At 32.0% G+C, this 15,038-nt stretch overlaps 1 protein-coding gene across 24 annotated transcripts in view; it reads left to right on the plus strand.

Moving 5' to 3' along the window:
* LOC118362360 (CUGBP Elav-like family member 4) overlaps positions 1-15,038 on the plus strand; it is a 195,113-nt gene that overhangs the window by 143,580 nt on the left and 36,495 nt on the right. For all 24 annotated transcript variants that reach the window (XR_008081614.1, XM_052481143.1, XM_052481160.1 and 21 more), the window contains exon 5: positions 11,030-11,109. Coding sequence is in view for 23 of the 24 variants with exons in the window: in XM_052481143.1 (XP_052337103.1) it covers positions 11,030-11,109 (80 nt within the window). In the remaining variant the exon portion in view is untranslated. The remainder of the gene's footprint in view (positions 1-11,029; positions 11,110-15,038) is intronic.

Genomic DNA, 15,038 nt, shown 5'->3' on the forward strand with positions numbered 1-15,038 from the left:
TGTACAGTATAACACTTTTATACAGTACAACACTTAAACAGTACAACACCTTTATACAGTTCAACACTTTTCTACAGTTCAACACTTTTGTACAGTATAACACTTTTATACAGTACAACACTTAAACAGTACAACACTTTTATACAGTTCAACACTTTTCTACAGTTCAACACTTTTGTACAGTATAACACTTTTATACAGTACAACACTTTTATACAGTACAACCCTTTTATACAGTACAACACTTTTATACAGTTCAACACTTTTATACAGTTCAACACTTTTATACTTTTAGACAGTATAACACTTTTATACAGTACAACACTTTTATACAGTTCAACACTTTTATACAGTTCAACACTTTTATACAGTATAACACTTTTATACAGTACAACACTTTTAGACAGTATAACACTTTTATACAGTACAACACTTTTATACAGTTCAACACTTTTATACAGTACAACACTTTTATACAGTATAACACTTTTAAACAGTACAACACTTAAACAGTACAACACTTTTATACAGTACAACGCTTTATACAGTATGACACTTTTAAACAGTACAGCACTTAAACAGTACAGCACTTTTATACAGTACAGCACTTTTATACAGTATAACACTTTTATACAGTATAACACTTTTATACAGTGTAACGCTTTTATACAGTTCAACACTTTTATACAGTACAACACTTTTATACGGTACAACACTTTTATACAGTACAACACTTTTATACAGTACAAGTACAACACTTTTATACAGTATAACACTTTTATACAGTGTAACGCTTTTATACAGTTCAACACTTTTATACAGTACAACACTTTTATACGGTACAACACTTTTATACAGTACAACACTTTTATACAGTACAAGTACAACACTTTTATACAGTACAACACTTTTAAACAGTACAGCACTTAAACAGTACAACACTTTTAAACAGTACAGCACTTAAACAGTACAACACTTTTATATAGTTCAACACTTTTATACAGTACAACACTTTTATACGGTACAACACAGTACAACACTTTTATACAGTACAACACTTTTATACAGTACAACACTTTTAAACAGTACAGCTTTTAAACAGTACAACACTTTTATACAGTACAGCACTTTTATACAGTACAAAACTTTTATACGGTACAACACTTTTATACAGTACAACACTTTTATACAGTACAACACTTTTATACAGTACAACACTTTTAAACAGTACAGCACTTAAACAGTACAACACTTTTATACAGTACAGCACTTTTATACAGTACAACACTTTTATACAGTACAACACTTTTAAACAGTACAGCACTTAAACAGTACAACACTTTATACAGTACAGCACTTTTATACAGTATAACACTTTTATACAGTGTAACGCTTTTATACAGTATAACACTTTTATAACAACACTTTTATACAGTACAACACTTTTATACAGTATAACACTTTTATACAGTACAACACTTTTATACAGTAGAACACTTTTATACGGTACAACACTTTTATACAGTACAACACTTTTATACAGTAGAACACTTTTATACAGTAGAACACTTTTATACAGTACAACACTTAAACAGTACAACACTTTTATACAGTTCAACACTTTTCTACAGTTCAACACTTGTGTACAGTATAACACTTTTATACAGTACAACACTTAAACAGTACAACACCTTTATACAGTTCAACACTTTTCTACAGTTCAACACTTTTGTACAGTATAACACTTGTATACAGTACAACACTTAAACAGTACAACACTTTTATACAGTTCAACACTTTTCTACAGTTCAACACTTTTGTACAGTATAACACTTTTATACAGTACAACACTTTTATACAGTACAACCCTTTTATACAGTACAACACTTTTATACAGTTCAACACTTTTATACAGTTCAACACTTTTATACTTTTAGACAGTATAACACTTTTATACAGTACAACACTTTTATACAGTTCAACACTTTTATACAGTTCAACACTTTTATACAGTATAACACTTTTATACAGTACAACACTTTTAGACAGTATAACACTTTTATACAGTACAACACTTTTATACAGTTCAACACTTTTATACAGTACAACACTTTTATACAGTATAACACTTTTAAACAGTACAACACTTAAACAGTACAACACTTTTATACAGTACAGCACTTTTATACAGTATAACACTTTTATACAGTGTAACGCTTTTATACAGTACAACACTTTTATACGGTATAACACTTTTATACAGTACAACACTTTTATACAGTACAACACTTTTATACAGTACAACACTTTTATACAGTACAACACTTTTAAACAGTACAACACTTTTATACAGTACAACACTTTTATACAGTACAACACTTTTATACAGTACAACACTTTTATACAGTACAACACTTTTATACAGTACAACACTTTTATACAGTACAACACTTTTATACAGTACAACACTTTTATACAGTATAACACTTTATACAGTATAACACTTTTATACAGTATAACACTATTATACAGTACACCACTTTTATACAGTACAACACTTTTATACAGTACAACACTTTTATACAGTATAACACTTTTATACAGTATAACACTTTTATACAGTTCAACACTTTTATACGGTACAACACTTTTATACAGTACAACACTTTTATACAGTACAACACTTTTATACAGTACAACGCTTTTATACAGTATGACACTTTTAAACAGTACAACACTTAAACAGTACAACACTTTTATACAGTATAACACTTTTATACAGTGTAACGCTTTTATACAGTACAACATTTTTATACGGTACAACACTTTTATACAGTACAACACTTTTATACAGTACAACACTTTTAAACAGTACAGCACTTAAACAGTACAACACTTTTAAACAGTACAACACTTTTATACAGTACAACACTTTTATACAGTACAACACTTTTATACAGTACAACACTTTTATACAGTACAACACTTTTAAACAGTACAGCACTTAAACAGTACAACACTTTTAAACAGTACAGCACTTAAACAGTACAACACTTTTATATAGTTCAACACTTTTATACAGTACAACACTTTTATACGGTACAACACTTTTATACAGTACAACACTTTTATACAGTACAACACTTTTATACAGTACAACACTTTTAAACAGTACAGCACTTAAACAGTACAACACTTTTATACAGTACAGCACTTTTATACAGTACAACACTTTTATACGGTACAACACTTTTATACAGTACAACACTTTTATACAGTACAAGTACAACACTTTTATACAGTACAACACTTTTATACAGTACAACACTTTTAAACAGTACAGCACTTAAACAGTACAACACTTTATACAGTACAGCACTTTTATACAGTACAACACTTTTAAACAGTACAACACTTTTAAACAGTACAGCACTTAAACAGTACAACACTTTTATACAGTACAGCACTTTTATACAGTATAACACTTTTATACAGTGTAACGCTTTTATACAGTATAACACTTTTATACGGTACAACACTTTTATACAGTACAACACTTTTATACAGTATAACACTTTTATACAGTATAACACTTTTATACAGTAGAACACTTTTATACGGTACAACACTTTTATACAGTAGAACACTTTTATACAGTAGAACACTTTTATACAGTACAACACTTAAACAGTACAACACTTTTATACAGTTCAACACTTTTCTACAGTTCAACACTTCTGTACAGTATAACACTTTTATACAGTACAACACTTAAACAGTACAACACTTTTATACAGTTCAACACTTTTCTACAGTTCAACACTTTTGTACAGTATAACACTTGTATACAGTACAAACACTTAAACAGTACAACACTTTTATACAGTTCAACACTTTTCTACAGTTCAACACTTTTGTACAGTATAACACTTTTATACAGTACAACACTTTTATACAGTACAACCCTTTTATACAGTACAACACTTTTATACAGTTCAACACTTTTATACAGTTCAACACTTTTATACTTTTAGACAGTATAACACTTTTATACAGTACAACACTTTTATACAGTTCAACACTTTTATACAGTTCAACACTTTTATACAGTATAACACTTTTATACAGTACAACACTTTTAGACAGTATAACACTTTTATACAGTACAACACTTTTATACAGTTCAACACTTTTATACAGTACAACACTTTTATACAGTATAACACTTTAAACAGTACAACACTTAAACAGTACAACACTTTTATACAGTACAGCACTTTTATACAGTATAACACTTTATACAGTGTAACGCTTTTATACAGTACAACACTTTTATACGGTATAACACTTTTATACAGTACAACACTTTTATACAGTACAACACTTTTATACAGTATAACACTTTTATTACAACACTTTTATACAGTACAACACTTTTATACAGTATAACACTTTTATACAGTACAACACTTTTATACAGTACAACACTTTTATACAGTATAACACTTTTATACAGTACAACACTTTTATACAGTACAACACTTTTATACAGTACAACACTTTTATACAGTATAACACTTTTATACAGTATAACACTTTTATACAGTATAACACTATTATACAGTACACCACTTTTATACAGTACAACACTTTTATACAGTACAACACTTTTATACAGTATAACACTTTTATACAGTATAACACTTTTATACAGTTCAACACTTTTATACGGTACAACACTTTTATACAGTACAACACTTTTATACAGTACAACACTTTTATACAGTACAACGCTTTTATACAGTATGACACTTTTAAACAGTACAACACTTAAACAGTACAACACTTTTATACAGTATAACACTTTTATACAGTGTAACGCTTTTATACAGTACAACATTTTTATACGGTACAACACTTTTATACAGTACAACACTTTTATACAGTACAACACTTTTAAACAGTACAGCACTTAAACAGTACAACACTTTTAAACAGTACAACACTTTTATACAGTACAACACTTTTATACAGTACAACACTTTTATACAGTACAACACTTTTATACAGTACAACACTTTTAAACAGTACAGCACTTAAACAGTACAACACTTTTAAACAGTACAGCACTTAAACAGTACAACACTTTTATATAGTTCAACACTTTTATACAGTACAACACTTTTATACGGTACAACACTTTTATACAGTACAACACTTTTATACAGTACAACACTTTTATACAGTACAACACTTTTAAACAGTACAGCACTTAAACAGTACAACACTTTTATACAGTACAGCACTTTTATACAGTACAACACTTTTATACGGTACAACACTTTTATACAGTACAACACTTTTATACAGTACAACACTTTTATACAGTACAACACTTTTATACAGTACAACACTTTTAAACAGTACAGCACTTAAACAGTACAACACTTTTATACAGTACAGCACTTTTATACAGTACAACACTTTTATACAGTACAACACTTTTAAACAGTACAGCACTTAAACAGTACAACACTTTTATACAGTACAGCACTTTTATACAGTATAACACTTTTATACAGTGTAACGCTTTATACAGTATAACACTTTTATACGGTACAACACTTTTATACAGTACAACACTTTTATACAGTATAACACTTTTATACAGTATAACACTTTTATACAGTAGAACACTTTTATACGGTACAACACTTTTATACAGTACAACACTTTTATACAGTAGAACACTTTTATACAGTAGAACACTTTTATACAGTACAACACTTAAACAGTAGAACACTTTTATACGGTACAACACTTTTATACAGTAGAACACTTTTATACAGTAGAACACTTTTATACAGTACAACACTTAAACAGTACAACACTTTTATACAGTTCAACACTTTTCTACAGTTCAACACTTCTGTACAGTATAACACTTTTATACAGTAGAACACTTTTATACAGTAGAACACTTTTATACGGTACACCACTTTTATACAGTACAACACTTTTATACAGTAGAACACTTTTATACAGTAGAACACTTTTATACAGTACAACACTTTTATACAGTACAACACTTTTATACAGTATAACACTTTTATACAGTTCAAGACTTTTATACAGTATAACACTTTTATACAGTACAACACTTAAACAGTACAACACTTTTATACAGTTCAACACTTTTCTACAGTTCAACACTTTTGTACAGTATAACACTTTTATACAGTACAACACTTTTATACAGTACAACACTTTTATACAGTACAACACTTGTATACAGTTCAACACTTTTATACAGTTCAACACTTTTATACTTTTAGACAGTATAAAACTTTTATACAGTACAACACTTTTATACAGTTCAACACTTTTATACAGTTCAACACTTTTATACAGTATAACACTTTTATACAGTACAACACTTTTAGACAGTATAACACTTTTATACAGTACAACACTTTTATACAGTTCAACACTTTTATACAGTACAACACTTTTATTATAACACTTTTAAACAGTAAACAGTACAACACTTTTATACAGTACAGCACTTTTATACAGTATAACACTTTTATACAGTGTAACGCTTTTATACAGTACAACACTTTTATACGGTACAACACTTTTATACAGTACAACACTTTTATACAGTATAACACTTTTATACAGTACAACACTTTTATACAGTACAACACTTTTATACAGTACAACACTTTTATACAGTATAACACTTTTATACAGTACAACACTTTTATACAGTACAACACTTTTATACAGTATAACACTTTTATACAGTACAACACTTTTATACAGTACAACACTTTTATACAGTACAACACTTTTATACAGTATAACACTTTTATACAGTATAACACTTTTATACAGTATAACACTTTTATACAGTACAACACTTTTATACAGTATAACACTTTTATACAGTACAACACTTTTATACAGTACAACACTTTTATACAGTACAACACTTTTATACAGTATAACACTTTTATACAGTTCAACACTTTTATACAGTTCAACACTTTTATACAGTATAACACTTTTATACAGTACAACACTTTTATACAGTACAACACTTTTATACAGTTCAACACTTTTATACAGTACAACACTTTTATACAGTACAACACTTTTATACAGTACAGCACTTTTATACAGTATAACACTTTTATACAGTACAACACTTTTATACAGTACAACACTTTTATACAGTACAACACTTTTAAACAGTACAACACTTTTAAACAGTACAACACTTTTAAACAGTACAGCACTTATACAGTACAACACTTTTAAACAGTACAACACTTTTAAACAGTACAGCACTTAAACAGTACAACACTTTTATACAGTACAGCACTTTTATACAGTATAACACTTTTATACAGTGTAACGCTTTTATACAGTATAACACTTTTATACGGTACAACACTTTTATACAGTACAACACTTTTATACAGTATAACACTTTTATACAGTATAACACTTTTATACAGTAGAACACTTTTATACGGTACAACACTTTTATACAGTAGAACACTTTTATACAGTAGAACACTTTTATACAGTACAACACTTAAACAGTACAACACTTTTATACAGTTCAACACTTTTCTACAGTTCAACACTTGTGTACAGTATAACACTTTTATACAGTACAACACTTAAACAGTACAACACTTTTATACAGTTCAACACTTTTCTACAGTTCAACACTTTTGTACAGTATAACACTTTTATACAGTAGAACACTTTTATACAGTAGAACACTTTTATACGGTACAACACTTTTATACAGTACAACACTTTTATACAGTAGAACACTTTTATACAGTAGAACACTTTATACAGTACAACACTTAAACAGTACAACACCTTTATACAGTTCAACACTTTTCTACAGTTCAACACTTTTGTACAGTATAACACTTTTATACAGTACAACACTTAAACAGTACAACACTTTTATACAGTTCAACACTTTTCTACAGTTCAACACTTTTGTACAGTATAACACTTTTATACAGTACAACACTTTTATACAGTACAACACTTTTATACAGTACAACACTTGTATACAGTTCAACACTTTTATACAGTTCAACACTTTTATACTTTTAGACAGTATAAAACTTTTTATACAGTACAACACTTTTATACAGTTCAACACTTTTATACAGTTCAACACTTTTATACAGTATAACACTTTTATACAGTACAACACTTTTAGACAGTATAACACTTTTATACAGTACAACACTTTTATACAGTTCAACACTTTTATACAGTACAACACTTTTATACAGTATAACACTTTTAAACAGTACAACACTTAAACAGTACAACACTTTTATACAGTACAGCACTTTTATACAGTATAACACTTTTATACAGTGTAACGCTTTTATACAGTACAACACTTTTATACGGTATAACACTTTTATACAGTACAACACTTTTATACAGTACAACACTTTTATACAGTACAACACTTTTATACAGTACAACACTTTTAAACAGTACAACACTTTTATACAGTACAACACTTTTATACAGTACAACACTTTTATACAGTACAACACTTTTATACAGTACAACACTTTTATACAGTACAACACTTTTATACAGTACAACACTTTTATACAGTACAACACTTTTAAACAGTACAACACTTTTATACAGTACAACACTTTTATACAGTACAACACTTTTATACAGTACAACACTTTTATACAGTACAACACTTTTATACAGTACAACACTTTTATACAGTACAACACTTTTATACAGTACAACACTTTTATACAGTATAACACTTTTATACAGTTCAACACTTTTATACAGTTCAACACTTTTATACAGTATAACACTTTTATACAGTACAACACTTTTATACAGTATAACGCTTTTATACAGTTCAACACTTTTATACAGTACAGCACTGTTATGCAGTATAACACTTTTACGCAGTATAACACTTAAACAGTACAACACTTTTATACAGTTCAACACTTTTATACAGTACTACGCTTTTATACAGTATGACACTTTTAAACAGTACAACACTTAAACAGTACAACACTTTTATACAGTATAACACTTTTATACAGTGTAACGCTTTTATACAGTACAACATTTTTATACAGTACAACACTTTTATACAGTACAACACTTTTATACAGTTCAACACTTTTAAACAGTACAACACTTAAACAGTACAACACTTTTATACAGTACAGCACTTTTATACAGTATAACACTTTTATACAGTACAACACTTTTATACAGTACAGCACTTTTATACAGTTCAACACTTTTATACAGTACAGCACTTTTATACAGTATAACACTTTTATGCAGTTCAACACTTTTATACAGTACAGCACTTTTATGCAGTTCAACACTTTTATACAGTACAGCACTTTTATACAGTACAACACTTTTATACAGTACAGCACTTTTATGCAGTATAACACTTAAACAGTACAGCACTTATATACAGTTCAACACTTTTATACAGTACAGCACTTTTATACAGTATAACACTTTTATGCAGTACAGCACTTTTATGCAGTATAACACTTAAACAGTACAGCACTTTTATACAGTTCAACACTTTTATACAGTACAGCACTTTTATACAGTACAACACTTTTATACAGTTCAACACTTTTATACAGTACAGCACTTTTATGCAGTATAACACTTAAACAGTACAGCACTTATATACAGTTCAACACTTTTATACAGTACAGCACTTTTATACAGTATAACACTTTTATGCAGTACAGCACTTTTATGCAGTATAACACTTAAACAGTACAGCACTTTTATACAGTTCAACACTTTTATACAGTACAGCACTTTTATACAGTACAACACTTTTATACAGTTCAACACTTTTATACAGTACAGCACTTTTATGCAGTATAACACTTAAACAGTACAGCACTTATATACAGTTCAACACTTTTAAACAGTACAGCACTTTTATACAGTATAACACTTTTATGCAGTACAGCACTTTTATGCAGTATAACACTTAAACAGTACAGCACTTTCATACAGTTCAACACTTTTATACAGTACAGCACTTTTATACAGTATATCACTTTTATGCAGTATAACACTTAAACAGTACAACACTTTTATACAGTATAACACTTAAATAGTACAGCACTTATATACAGTTCAACACTTTTAAACAGTACAGCACTTTTATACAGTACAGCACTTTCTTTATTGTGCATAGTCTTTCTCTGTTTTATTATCTCTCCCTCAATAAACATGTATATTCTGATAGATCAGAATATGTTAAGACAATTTATTCATTGGAATAGCTACATATTTGTGTGTTTCTTTTTAACCATGTGCATACATTTTTATACTTTAAATCTTGTTTAACATATTGTGGTGATCGAAATCAGAAAATAATTATTTGAAACCCCAAGAATGTTACCTTCAGTTTTTTGTCTGTTCCTGTAGATTTTTGCATAAACCAGGCAACAGATTTAAGATGATTTGAATGCTCCTTGAGCAAAGCCCTCAGTAGAAAAATATACACAGGCAAAGATACTGGCAGATAGGCATATTATAATACTCTGCCTTTGTCATCATAATCTGTTTTATGATAGACTGCACACAGATCACAATGTGTAAATATTAAACAGATGAATAATCACAACCAAGGCTCGGTGGTAGATGCTGTTGCTCCTGTGCTCCGGCGTAGAGGGGTGGAATTAGAAATGGGCGAGGGACAGGATGTTCCATGCAGCTAATGCCTTCACTACAATTAGAATGATTTATTCAGAGTTATGCACTGAAAACACAAATGGCAGAATACATTAACAAACTAGATAACATGAAAATAATGGTAATGAATGTGTTTGCCTTACTCAAGGCCAGCTCTCTGATGCTGCATCTCTCTCTCTCTCTCTCTCTCTCTCTCTCTCTCTCTCTCCCTCCCCCTGTCTATCGGTGTGGGCGTGTGTGTGTGCAGGCTGTGCCTTTGTCAAGTTCTCCAGCCACGCAGAAGCACAGGCGGCCATCAACAGCCTGCACGGCGGACAGACCATGCCAGTGAGTATAACCGTGTTACACACACACACACACACACACACACACACACACACACACACACACACACACACACACACACACACACACACACACACACACACACACACACACACACACACACACACACACACACACACACACACACACACACACACACACACACACACACACACAGCTTCGATAAGATTCTAGTACTCATATAGTATACAGAATGGGAATTCACACATGCTGTATAGAACAATGATGGCATAGCCCTTCCTAAAGCATTCAGATAATACATTCACACATACATTCACACATAAAACATTCACCTAGACGTTCTTAGCATTTATTAACGTTCACAAAATAATCACACAGTCAGCATCCAACGTTTCACATTGCACAACTGTATGTATGTGCAGCAAAGATGTCTTGTCATTGAATATACTGTATATATTATTGGATCAGATGTCGGATAGTAATCTGCCTACTCTGTTGCAGGAAATGTCATGCACAGCAGGAAATGTAAACTTGCTGTGTGTTCAAGGTTTAAAAAGGCTTCGAAAGTTTGTCATTTCGACTTTAAAATGTCCGACTTGATTTGTCCTAACTAACAATTTATGAACCCCTACAAAACTGTCAGTTTGTTATAATCCACACAATAATTCACATTTCCTGTTGCTGCAGGATTACTCCTGCTGTGAGAAACTGGTCAAATTAAGATCCTACACCTGTATATCTCCTCTCATATCTATCCAGTCTGTATCTATGGAAATCATTTTGTAATGATATATGAATACTATACATTGTGTGTCCTAGAATATATATGCAATAGAAATTATTCAGCTTTGCAAGATTAATATTATTTCACGTTCAAATATGGAAATCGTCCCTGAAAAATATCTGAAACCAAAAATGTAATAATTGATTTAGTGCACACTCATTGGGAGGTACTTTTCCGTAGAGGAAAATAATCAATCATGGAAATAATGAATTCTCCTTCAGTCTAAAAACACAACATTCACACAGAGCTTATCTTTCAGCGTATTTAATTGGAAAATGCAATATACTAGCACAACTTACGAGTCTTAGGAGACTAGTTATTACATTTATAGTCGTAGGTTTTGTAGCAAGCCTGCTTGGACGATTCATTTGAGACCATGATAGTAAACCGTGGAACCAAAGTGTTTTACAGTAGCATGCTGTATTTCTCTAAACACAAACATCTCCTCCTACCCAACATGCTGGGAATCATCCTAACTATTGGATATCCTGCAACTCCTGTCAAACTGCAGTAATTACAAATTGGGGTTGTTATGCTTGTTATCTGGCATGTAACGGCCATCATTAAATATGTTTTACTAAGGGAAAATTATGAATAACACAGAATCTCCATGCATATTTTAGATTCACAGTCCCTGGCAGACACCTTAAGTTCATACACTCCATTGATGTTTTGCTGTAAATATTTACTTCAGCTCTCTGGCAACAGGATAGTGTCCTGGAAGCCAGATGTCATTTACACAAATTTCCCTTACTGATGCTGTCTGACACGTTTTGCAATAGCATTAGAAGTCACAAGCTTAAGGAGGGGTAAAACAACAACTTTGGGTTCGTATGTCTGTTGCTGCGCTGAGCCCCTGCCCTGCCCAGCCTGCAGTAACACAGGGTCAGTACCAAAGCCAGCTAAACCACTTGAGAGCTGCAGATGAACTGTCCAAGGCGACATATGGAGACCCAAACAGACCCGGAGTTGTATCCAGAGCCATCCAAAAGCTCAATAATAATCTACAGAAAGTATTCGGCCCCCTTGAACTTTGCGACCTTTTGTCACATTTCAGGCTTCAAACATAAAGATATAAAACTGTATTTTTTGTGAAGAATCAACAACAAGTGGGACACAATCATGAAGTGGAACAACATTTATTGGATATTTCAAACTTTTTTAACAAATCAAAAACTGAAAAATTGGGCGTGCAAAATTATTCAGCCCCTTTACTTTCAGTGCAGCAAACTCTCTCCAGAAGTTCAGTGAGGATCTCTGAATGATCCAATGTTGACCTAAATGACTAATGATGATAAATACATTCCACCTGTGTGTAATCAAGTCTCCGTATAAATGCACCTGCACTGTGATAGTCTCAGAGGTCCGTTAAAAGCGCAGAGAGCATCATGAAGAACAAGGAACAAACCAGGCAGGTCCGAGATACTGTTGTGAAGAAGTTTAAAGCCGGATTTGGATACAAAAGGATTTCCCAAGCTTTAAACATCCCAAGGAGCACTGTGCAAGCGATAATATTGAAATGGAAGGAGTATCAGACCACTGCAAATCTACCAAGACCTGGCCATCCCTCTAAACTTTCAGCTCATACAAGGAGAAGACTGATCAGAGATGCAGCCAAGAGGCCCATGATCACTCTGGATGAACTGCAGAGATCTACAGCTGAGGTGGGAGACTCTGTCCATAGGACAACAATCCAGCCACTTTAATAATGGGAATTGATGGGAAATGATGTAAATATATCACTAGCCACTTTAAACAATGCTACCTTATATAATGTTACTTACCCTACATTATTCATCTCATATGCATACGTATATACTGTACTCTACATCTACATTGACTGCATCCTTATGTAATACATGTATCACTAGCCACTTTAACTATGCCACTTTGTTTACTTTGTCTACATACTCATCTCATATGTATATACTGTACTCGATACCATCTACTGTATGCTGCTCTGTACCATCACTCATTCATATATCCTTATGTACATATTCTTTATCCCCTTACACTGTGTATAAGACAGTAGTTTTGGAATTGTTAGTTAGATTACTTGTTGGTTATCACTGCATTGTCGGAACTAGAAGCACAAGCATTTCGCTACACTCGCATTAACATCTGCTAACCATGTTTATGTGACAAATAAAATTGGATTTGATTTGATTTGAGTCGTATATTGCACAAATCTGGCCTTTATGGAAGAGTGGCAAGAAGAAAGCCATTTCTTAAAGATATCCATAAAAAGTGTAATTTAAAGTTTGCCACGAGCCACCTGGGAGACACACCAAACATGTGGAAGAAGGTGCTCTGGTCAGATGAAACCAAAATTGAACTTTTTGGCAACAATGCAAAACGTTATGTTTGGTGTAAAAGCAACACAGCTCATCACCCTGAACATACCATCCCCACTGTCAAACATGGTGGTGGCAGCATCATGGTTTGGGCCTGCTTTTCTTCAGCAGGGACAGGGAAGATGGTTAAAATTGATGGGAAGTTGGATGGAGCCAAATACAGGACCATTCTGGAAGAACCTGATGGAGTCTGCAAAAGACCTGAGACTGGGACGGAGATTTGTCTTCCAACAAGACAATGATCCAAAACATAAAGCAAAATCTACAATGGAATGGTTCAAAAATAAACATATCCAGGTGTTAGAATGGCCAAGTCAAAGTCCAGACCTGAATCCAATCGAGAATCTGTGGAAAGAACTGAAAACTGCCGTTCACAAATGCTCTCCATCCAACCTCACTGAGCTCGAGCTGTTTTGCAAGGAGGAATGGGAAAAAATGTCAGTCTCTCGATGTGCAAAACTGATAGAGACATACCCCAAGCGACTTACAGCTGTAATCGCAGCAAAGTATTAACTTAAGGGGGCTGAATAATTTTGCACGCCCAATTTTTCAGTTCTTGATTTGTTAAAAAAGTTTGAAATATCCAATAAATGTCGTTCCACTTCATGATTGTGTCCCACTTGTTGTTGATTCTTCACAAAAAAATACAGTTTTATATCTTTATGTTTGAAGCCTGAAATGTGGCAAATGGTCGCAAAGTTCAAGGGGGCCGAATACTTTCGCAAGGCACTGTATATTATCCATATCTCGCCCTCAACCCCTGCACCTGTTACTTCTATATCCTACGTCCAAGTCCCAGTCAGATTAATAGG

This window comes from Oncorhynchus keta, chromosome 2 (assembly GCF_023373465.1).
Source record: "Oncorhynchus keta strain PuntledgeMale-10-30-2019 chromosome 2, Oket_V2, whole genome shotgun sequence".
Classification (NCBI taxonomy): domain Eukaryota; kingdom Metazoa; phylum Chordata; class Actinopteri; order Salmoniformes; family Salmonidae; genus Oncorhynchus; species Oncorhynchus keta.